Below are 10,587 nucleotides of genomic sequence, written 5' to 3' on the forward strand. Positions count from 1 at the left end.
CCTCAGGTGCATCCTGTTTCCATTGATCATCCTTGAGATGTTTCTACAACTTGATTGGAGTCCATCTGTGGTAAATTCAATTGATTGGACATGATTTGGAAAGGCACACACCGGTCTATATAAGGTCCCACGGTTGACAGTGCATGTCAGAGCAAAAACCAATCCATGAGGTTGAAGGAATTGTCCGTAGAGCTCCGAGACAGGATTGTGTCGGCACAGTTCTGGGGAAAGGAACCAAAACATTTCTGCAGCATTGACGGTCCCCAAGAACACAGTGGCCTCCATCATTCTTAAATGGAAGAAGTTTGGAACCACCAAAACTCTTCTTAGAGCTGGCTGCCCGGCTAAACTGAGCAATCAGGGGAGAAGGGCCTTGGTCAGGGAGGTGACCAAGAACCTGATGGTCACTCTGACAGAGCTCCAGAGTTCTTCTATGGAGATGGGAGAACCTTCCAGAAGAACAACCATCTCTGCAGCACTCCACCAATCAGGCCTAGATAGTACAGCGGCCAGACGGAAGCCACTCCTCAGTAAAAGGCACATGACAGCCCGCTTAGAGTTTGCCAAAAGGCACCTAAATGACTCTCAGACCATGAGAAACAAGATTCTCTGGTCTGATGAAACAAAGATGGAACTTTTTGGCCTGAATGCCAAGCGTCACATCTGGAGGAAACCTGGCACCATCCCTATGGTGAAGCATGGTGGTGGCAGCATCATGCTGTGGGGATGTTTTTCAGCAGCTGGGAGACTCGACAGGATTGAGGTAAAGATGAACGGACCAAAGTACAGAGTTCCTTGATGAAAACCTCAGGACCTCAGACTGGGGTGACGTTTCACCTTCTAACAGGACAACGACCCTAAGCACACAGCCAAGACAATGCAGGAGTGGCTTCGGGTCAAGTCACTGAATGTCTTTGAGTGGCCCAGCTAGATTCCGGACTTGAACCCGATCAAACATCTCTGGAGAGATCTGAAAAAAACTTTGCAGCGATGCTCCCCATCCAACCTGAAAGCTTTGTCATTATGGTGCGAAAACAATTTCATCCATTTTAGAACAAGGCTTTAACGTAAAAATATCTGGTCTGAATACTTTCCAAGTGCACTGTATATCCAAAAGTGTGGATTCCCCTTCAAATGAGTGGATTTGGCTATTTATGACCACACCTGTGTATAAAATCGAGCATACAGCCATGCAATCTCCATGGACAAACATTGGCAGTAGAATGGCCTGATTGAAGAGCTCAGTGACATTCAATGTGGCACCATCATAGGATGCTCCTTTCCAACAAGTCAGTTGGTCAAATTTCTGCCACATCTTTATGATAGATATATATATATTGTAGTGAAACAGCAGGGGGCAGGTCTCGAACCCTCGACCTTCTAGCCCGAAGTCCGGCGCGCTATCGACTGCCACAAAAGCATGCTCGTGCGGCAGAGTCGATTTCCGCGCTTATAAACCCAGGGTCGTTACACTATATATTCATAAGCGCAACGTGACTGTAAGACACAGGTCGGAATGTCTGACTGAAATACGGGAGAAATCGACTTTTCTTTTGCGGTGTTAAATGTGTTTATAAAATGCGGGACATGATTGTTTGGTTGCGGAACAAAGAACCAAAGTGTGGGACTGTCCTGCACAATCCGGGAAATGAGGTCACCCTATAGGTTAGATGGCGGTGCAATTAATCCCTCCCGCCCCCATTTTTTGTGAACAAATGTGCAATATACGTTCCATACTGTGAAAGGCAGCAATACGCAACAACGCGTCTAGTCTGCCGGAAAGCAACACGAAGAAGAACTTGTGACGATAGTGAAATGGCTGCGCCCATGGAGAATGGGCGACACTTTGGTCAATGGATAGGCATTTTGTTATTTTTGGGGGGTTTCATACCCTCTGCCACGGCGCTTATCGAGGGACTTTATTGTGGCACCGAGATTTGCTACGATGTACTCGGAGTACCGAGAGAAGCGGTCAAATCCGACATAGGTCGTGCATACAGACAGCTAGCCAGAAAGTATCACCCTGATAGATTCTCAAGTCTTGCAGGCGAGACACGTGAAAGTGCTCATCAACATTTTTTGCTCATTGTAACTGCATATGAAACTCTGAAGGTAAGTGTCGAAACCCCACAGATGATTCGTACCAAAGACCTACCTCCATGTCTTCAGCTCGCTGGCCAAGCTGGGGGGTGCCGTCGCTTCTTGCCGACGTCAATTTATGTTGTAATGCCAATGTGGCACTTTTCTCTAACCTCTGAATCAAAGACCCGCAGTCGTTTTGATCGTTTTAGCTTATAGTGTACCAATACTGTCAATTACTATTTACTCAATAGATTTGAAGAGACTCACAGTAAAGTGATCAGTGTATAGTCCCTTTTCACGTAGCTACCGTAGTAGTATCATGAGAAAGGTAGAGCAGGTATGTCCGTCCTGTTTCTTAAAGTAGGGGTGCTGATCTAGGATCAGGGCCCCCATGGCTATATTCTCTTGTTTGTTGTAATCTAAAAGGCAAAACTGATCCTAAGTAAGCACTCCTACTCTGAGATGCTTGATATATGCATACAGCTGTAAATCATTCTGATAAGGGGCAGGTAGCCTAGTGGTTAGATTGGAGGGGCGGCAGGTGGCCTAGTGGTTAGAGTGGAGGGGCGGCAGGTGGCCTAGTGGTTAGAGTGTAGGGGCGGCAGGTGGCCTAGTGGTTAGAGTGTAGGCGCAGGTGCCCTAGGGTTAGAGTGTAGGGGCGGCAGGTGGCCTAGTGGTTAGAGTGTAGGCGGTCAGGTGGCCTAGTGGTTAGAGTGTAGGGCGGCAGGTGGCCTAGTGGTTAGAGTGAGGGGGCGCAGGTGGCCTAGTGGTTAGAGTGGTAGGGGCGGCAGGTGGCCTAGTGGTTAGAGTGTAAGGGGCGGCAGGTGGCCTAAGTGGTTAGAGTGTAGGCGGCAGGTGGCCTAGTGGTTAGAGTGTAGGGCGGCAGGGTGGCCTAGTGGTTAGAGTGGAGGGGCGGCAGGTGGCCTAGTGGTTAGAGTGTAGAGGGCGGCAGGTGGCCTAGTGTTAGAGTGGAGGGCGGCAGGTGCCTAGTGGTTAGAGTGGAGGGGCGGCAGGTGGCCTAGTGGTTAGAGTGGAGGGGCGGCAGGTGGCCTAGTGTTAGAGTGGAGGGGGGCGGCAGGTGCCTAGTGGTTGAGTGGAGGGGCGGCAGTGGCCTAGTGGTTAGAGTGGAGGGGCGCAGTGGCCTAGTGGTTAGAGGGAGGGGCGGCAGGTGCCTAGTGGTTAGAGTGGGGGCGCAGGTAGCCTAGTGGTTAGAGTGGAGGGGCGGCAGGTAGCCTAGTGGTTAGAGTGGAGGGCCAGTAACTGAAAGGTGCTGGATCGAATCCCTGAGCTGACAAGGTTTAAATATAACAAACTAAATCTGTCGTTCTGCCCCTGAACAAGGCAGTTAATCCACTGTTCCCAGGTAGGCTGTCATTGTAAATACGAATTTGTTCTTAACGGACTTGCCTTGTTAAATAAAGGTAAAATATATATATATATATTTAAATAATCTTCTTGTAACTTGTCTTGTTACTAGGCCTATTGTCTAGTGGTCGTAATAGTTTTGTTATAGGAAGGTGAAGATAAGACTAATTTCCTCCTGTGTATCAGGATGAGGACTCCCGTAGAGATTATGACTACATGCTGGACCACCCTGAAGAGTACTACAGCCACTACTACACCTACTACAGGAGACGCCTGGCACCTAAAGTGGACGTACGGATTGTCATTCTGGTGACCGTGGTTACTATATCAATCTTTCAGGTACAGTCGTATCTTCACACTCTCTCAAAAGTCTCTTGGCTAAATGCAGTATTTATTTAGAAGGAAACTGTTTCCACACTCAAAACCAAACAGTCCCATGTGGTTACCTATTTCATGTCCATAGGGCTCTGGTCTAAAGTAGTGCACTATATAGGGAATAGGGTTCTATAGGGCTCTGGTCTAAAGTAGTGCACTATATAGGGAATAGGGTTCTATAGGGCTCTGGTCTAAAGTAGTACACTATATAGGGAATAGGGTTCCATTTGGGAAACATGCTAACAGGTTTCTTCCTTCAGTACTACAGTTGGTGGGCCAGCTACACTGAAGCCATCACCTACCTATCAACGGTCCCCAAGTACCGTATCCAGGCGACAGAGATAGCCAAGCAGCTGGGTCTCCTGAACAAGACAAAAGAGAAGGGCAGGAACCGGCGGTCCAAAGAGGAGATCCGGGAACAGGAGGAAGAGATCATCCGTGACATCATCAAGAACAAGATCGACATCCAGGGAGGCTACCAGAAGCCTAAAATCTTGGACATCCTGCTCTGTAAGATTGTCCTGTTCCCTTACTGCCTGTGTGCCTATGTGGTCTGGTACTGTGAAGGTGCTCAACAGGTTCACCATCTGCAAGAGAGAGTACGGAGACGAGGAGAAGATGTACATCATCAGAAAGCACATGAAGATGTCTCAGTCTCAGTTTGACAGTCTGGAGGAGGAGCAGAGAGACGCCTTACTGAAGAGGCAGCTCTGGATCAAAGACAACTATGAGGTCTGTAGTAACAAACGTAGTAGAGGTAGTGGTAGTAGTAGTAGTAGTAGTAGTGGGGGGGTGGAAGTTGTTGTTTTGTAGTAGTAGTGGTGGGGGAGGGGGGTGGAAGAAGTTGTTGTATTGTAGTAGTAGTGGTGGGGAGGGGTAGTAGTAGTAGTAGTAGTGGGGGGGTGGAGAAGTTGTTGTGGTGGGGGGGTGGAGAAGTTGTTGGATTGTAGTGGTCGTGGGGGGGGGGTGGAGAAGTTGTAGTGGTGGGGGGGGGAGTTGTAGTATTGTAGTAGTAGTGGTGGGGGGGAGAAGTTGTGGTGGGGGGGGAGAAGTTGTAGTATTGTAGTAGTAGTGGTGGGGGGGAAGAAGTTGTAGTGGTATTATAGTAGTACGGGTGTATTATGTAGTAGTTGTATAGTTGTAGTAGTTAGTAACAGTAGTAGTACGATATTTGTAGTAGTAGTAGTATAGTTGTAGCGGTAGTTTATGTAGTAGTTGTATAGTTGTAGTAGTTAGTAACGTAGTAGTACGATATTTGTAGTAGTAGTATAGTTGTAGTGTAATTGTAATAGTATAATTGTAGCAGTATAGTTGTAGTAGCAGTAGCAGTAGTAGTATAGTTGTGTGTAATTGTAATAGTATTTGTAGAGTAGTATAGTTGTAGTTAATTGTAATAGTATATTTGTAGCAGTATAGTTGTAGTGTAATTGTAATAGTTATTGTAGCAGTATAGTTGTAGTGTAATTGTAATAGTATATTGTAGCAGTATAGTTGTAGTGTAATTGTAATAGTATATTTGTAGCAGTATAGTTGTAGTGTAATTGTAATAGTATATTTGTAGCAGTGTAGTAGCAGTAGTAATAGTAACAGTGTGAAGCTTTGCACCATGTATTACGGTGTGATTACAACATATAGATGTTTGGCAAGAGGGGCAGAAACAGACGACACTAATGGGAAATGGTTACAGATTTAAAACCCAAATGATTATGAATGTTGTTTGTATATTTATATTGTTTTCTGTTGTTGTACAGGTGTACAAGGAGGAGCAGGAGGAAGAGATGAAGACGAAGATGGCCCTGGATCCCAGGTGGAAGAGGTACCGACGGTGGATGAAGAATGAAGGACCTGGGCGACTCACTTTTATTGACGATTGACAACATGCCTATCAATAATCACACCCGACCTGTGCCTGTTATACAGTCACATTGTGTTTGTATACCTGTGTATTTTGTGAATAAATCTACTGATGATGTTTATACAGACGATTAACAATAATGCCTGTTTGTATGGAATGGTAACATTATTTTCAGAGATATTCTATCGGGGCGAGATCTTTATATAACGATGATGAATGCTCATGTCTCTGCCCTAAAACAGGAGTCGTTGTCCCGGCAGGCAATAATCTTTGGTCGCTTAAGCCCATAGAAACGCATTGGCTTATTTGGACAGAGTTTTGGTGAGAGATAACCCTCTTGTTCAACCTCTTCCTCTCTGGATCGGGGACATTTTAAAGTGAACGGTATTATTATAGCTTTTAAGGTATATGGAATCTTTTTGCAGCACTGGCTGGTATAAGTGCTGCCTTTCATAAAATGGTCTTACAGCTTTCTGCCTGTATCAGAAAGGTGTATCAGAAACCTGCCTTGAAGGAACTGCTCTTATTACGAAGCCTACTGTACGTTCCAAATGTCATTCGGACACAACCAAGGTTTACACAAGGTTGTTTGTTGTAGCTGCTCGTTCTGTCATCCCATCAGACCCAGATTAGCTCTACTTCTGGTTTCCGTTGGTCCCATGAACCATTGGGGCTCCCGGGTGGCGCAGCGGTCTAAGGCACTGCATCACAGTGCTAGAGGGTGTCACTACAGGCCCTGGTTCAATCCTGGGCTGTATACAAACTGGCCGTGATCGGGAGTTCTATAGGGCGGCGCACTATTGGCCCAGCGTCGTCCTGGTTAGGGTTTTGCCGGTGTAAGCCTTTATTGTAAATAAGAATTTGTTTTTTAACTCAGTTACCTAGTTAAATAAAGGAATAGTCTTCATCTGGGTCGGGCAAACCTCCCCGTTAATGTATCTGAATGACATATGTCTATCTGGGAAGTTTTGAATCACAATTGAAATACCGGTACACAAAATTATATAAAGTATTGTAACGACCCTGGGTTTATAAGCGCGGAAATCGACTCTGCCGCTTGAGCATGCTTTTGGCGGCACAGTCGATAGCGCGCCGGACCTCGGGCTAGAAGGTGAGGGTTCGAGACCTGCTCCCTGCCTGTTTCATACAGTATTCATAACACCTCCAACCCTCCTAAAATATTAAAAATTATATATTTTAACTGTCTGTGGATATTTTTTTCATATACAGTTGAAGTCGGAAGTTAACTACACCTTAGCCAAATACATTTATATCTCAGTTTTTCACAATTTTGACATTTAATCCTAGTAAAAAATTCCCTGTTTAGGTCAGTTAGGACTCACACTTTATTTTAAGAATGTGAAATGTCACAATAATAGTAGAGAGAATTATTTATTTAGCTTGTATTTTCTTTCATCACATTCCCAGTGGTTCAGAAGTTTACATAGACTCAATTAGATTTGTAGCATTGCCTTTAAATTGTTTAACTTGGGTCAACGTTTTGGGTCGCCTTCCACAAGCTTCCCACAATAAGTTGGGTGTAACGTTCGTCGTCGGGAATGAGACAAAGCTCAGCGTAGAAAGTGTTCATGATTTAAGTGTTCACAAAAACACTCAAACAAACTGACAAACGGAGAAAACGAAAGCGCACAGTTCTGTCAGGAAAACACACCTAAACCGAAAACAACTCAAAACGGAAATGACAACTTCTATATGATCCCCAATCAGAGACAACGATAGACAGCTGCCTCTGATTGGGAACCACACTAGGCAAAAACAACAAAGAAATAGAACAACAAGACTTCTCCCACCCGAGTCACACCCTGACCTAACCAAACATAGAGAAATAAATAAGGATCTCTAAGGGTCAGGGTGTGACATTGGGTGAATTTTGGCCCATTCCTCCTGACAGAGCTGGTCTGTAACTGAGTCAGCTTGTAGGCATCCTTGCTCGCACACGCTTTTTCAGTTCTGCCCACAAATTTTCTATAGGATTAAGTCAGGGCTTTGTGATGGCCACTCCAATACCTTGACTTTGTTGTCCTTAAAGCCATTTGCCACAACTTTGGAGTATGCTTGGGGTCATTGTCCATTTGAAGACCCAATTCGCGACCAAGCTTTAACTTCCTGACTGATTGTCTTGAGATGTTGCTTCAATTTATCCACATTATTTTTTCTCCCTCATGATGCCATCTATTTTGTGAAGTGCAACCAGTCCCTCCGCAGCAAAGCACCCCCACAACCTGATGCTGCCACCCCCGGCTTTCACGGTTGGGATGGTGTTCTTCGCTTTGCAATCCTCCCCGTTTTCCTCCAAACATAACGATGGTCATTATGGCCAAACAGTTCTATTTTTGTTTCATCAGATCAGATGATATTTCTCAAAAAGTACAATCTTTTCCCTATGTGCATTGCAAACCGTAGTCTGGCTTTTTATGGCGTTTTGGAGCAGTGGCTTCTTTCCTTGCTGAGCGGCCTTTCAAGTTATGTCAATATAGGACTAGTTTTACGTGTGGTCTATAGATACTTTTGTACTGTTTCTCCAGCATCTTCACACGGTCCTTTGCTGTTGTTCTGGATTGATTTGCACTTTTTGCACAAAGTACGTTCATCTCTAGGCAGACAGAACGTCGTTCTCCTTCCTGAGCAGTATGGCGGCTGCGTGGTCCCATGGTGTTTATACTTGCGTACTATTGTTTGTACAGATGAACTGGTACTTTCAGGCGTTTGGAAATTGCTCCCAAGGATGAACCAGACTTGTGGAGGTCTACAATTTGTTTTCTGAGATCTTGGCTGATTTCTTTTGACTTTTTCCCATGATGGTCAAGCAAAGAGGCACTGATTGAAGGTAGGCCTTGAAATACAGTCCACAGGTACACCTCCAATTGACTCAAATGATGTGGTTCTACACCTGCGTTGCTTGCTGTTTGGGGTTTTAGGCTGGGTTTCTGTACAGCACTTTGAGATATCAGCTGATTGTAAGAAGGGCTATATAAATACCTTTGATTTGATTTGATTTGAATTGCCTATCAGAAGCTTTCTAAAGCCATGACATCTTTTCTGAAATTTTCCAAGCTGTGTAAAGGCACAGTCCATTTGTTGTCAACTCAGTAACTTCTAACTTCTGACCCACTGGAATTGTGATACAGTGAATTATAAGTTAAATTATCTGTCTTTAAACAAATGACTTGTGTCATGCACAAAGTAGATGTCCTAACCGACTTGCCAAAACTATGAGTTTTTTAACAAGAAATGTGTGGAGTGGTTGAAAAACAAGTTTAAATGACTCCAACCTAAGTGTATGTAACTTCCGATCAACTGTACCTGTCAGATGCAAAAACATAAAGATGCCAATGTGCCAACACTGTAGGTGCCAACACTGCAGCTGCGGGCCTCTGAGAGCATGATTTTATTTTGGGTCTGGTGCTCAGCTCTCTACTTGGTCCTCATTGTCCTCCCCAGAGGTGTCATAGCCATAGGAGCATGGGCACAAGGGCAAATGCCCCTCAGATTTGATCTGTTAAAGATCGTAATTTGGCACACAAAAAAACTGTCCAACTCCACCCTTTTCTCAATTTTCTAACAAAAAATTGGTTTGGTGGTTCTCGACATGTCATTCTGGTCATGCACACGCGCAAACCGACCTAGCTAGTTTTGTTCGCTAAGCTAACCACTGAAGCTAGTTTGTTAACTAAACTAACCACTGAAGCTAGTTATGTTAGCTAAGCTAACCACTGGAAGCTAGTTTGTTAGCTAAGCTAACCAGTAACTCATCAGTATGTGTGACGTCATTTCACAGGATTTGTTTTGAACGGAAGCTATAGAGATCAGTCAGAAAGGCACTCTTTTTGGCCAATATCTTATTCATTCCTAATTTTGTTTTGTTTTTTAAGCATTAAATGAACCTGGTATGGATGTGCGTTGATCAGTCTATACAGTTTAAAAACGTTTTTGTTGTTGCATTTTTTTGCAAATTCCGTTCAGTGTAAAATAATGTAAAGGAATGTGTGTCTTATTCAGTTCATTTAGTTATTGCTTGCTTTTTCGAAGTATACCAAACTTGCCAGCAGACATGCCAGCTAAGATTGTTAGACAAGCTAGCTATTCTAAATTGATTTAATAGCCTGAAATGTCTTTTTTGGAAAGCTAGTTATGAGGATGGGAGATTGGGAACCTATCTGGGCTTGCTAGCTAACTTCATACAAATTGCTAGGTGTCTAGTAATAAATACATGGGGTGGTTTTTTAAATCAAGGAAAACGAGCATGATGCCTCTGATCTTCATGCTTTGTGCCCCCTCAATTTTTTGAGTTGCATGAGCCTCTGGTCCTCCCATCTGAGGATTGTGGCTTCCTGCTTCAAAAGTTTGGGAAGTGAATTTCTTTCTTCTTTTTTTTTTTTTACCAGTCCAGAAAGCGCCGTTCCCCGTCAATATTTCTAATAGTCCTCAAACAATTTGACCAACAACAAAAAAAAAAACAAGAAAGAAAAGAAAGAAATCATCCACATGACGTCTAACTCCAACGTGTCCAACATGCGTCGACTTGGTCGAACAATTGAAACTCGAAGCCAGTTTGAACGGATAAGGTAAACGAAAGAGAACATCTTAAAGAAAGACAGGCAGAAGCTTTGTATAGGATAGATTTTGGGGGGTGTATTTTATTGCATGTCATTTCAAACGATGATTGTAAACGTGTGGGTGATGATTGCTTCCATTTAGTCTACAGTATCTGTTTCAGACAGCTCTTGTGTGGTCCGACTGTGATGTGGACTGATGCTGCGGAAAAAAGTCGTTAATTCCGTTTAAAATTGAGTCGACCAAAATTGGCCTTGATACTTCCTAAATAGAAAGTGATTCGCCATGGGTATTATATAATTAATTAATTCATTGTCTGCCGTCTCAATTAATTA

General features: G+C 44.0%; 1 protein-coding gene and 1 pseudogene across 1 annotated transcript; both read left to right on the top strand.

Annotated features, from left to right (window-relative positions):
- Positions 1-1,732: 1,732 nt before the first annotated feature.
- Positions 1,733-5,800, top strand: LOC112069005 (dnaJ homolog subfamily C member 25-like). The gene is given in 5 exon segments (XM_070438367.1): positions 1,733-2,112; positions 3,634-3,786; positions 4,083-4,379; positions 4,381-4,554; positions 5,574-5,800. Coding segments are annotated over 5 exon segments (1,044 nt in total). The 5' UTR covers positions 1,733-1,815; the 3' UTR covers positions 5,697-5,800.
- Positions 5,801-10,183: 4,383 nt separating this feature from the next.
- The window catches only part of LOC112069007 (dnaJ homolog subfamily C member 25-like), a 4,205-nt pseudogene continuing 3,801 nt past the window's right edge, over positions 10,184-10,587 (top strand).

Source organism: Salvelinus sp. IW2-2015, unplaced genomic scaffold, assembly GCF_002910315.2.
Source record: "Salvelinus sp. IW2-2015 unplaced genomic scaffold, ASM291031v2 Un_scaffold845, whole genome shotgun sequence".
Taxonomy (NCBI): domain Eukaryota; kingdom Metazoa; phylum Chordata; class Actinopteri; order Salmoniformes; family Salmonidae; genus Salvelinus; species Salvelinus sp. IW2-2015.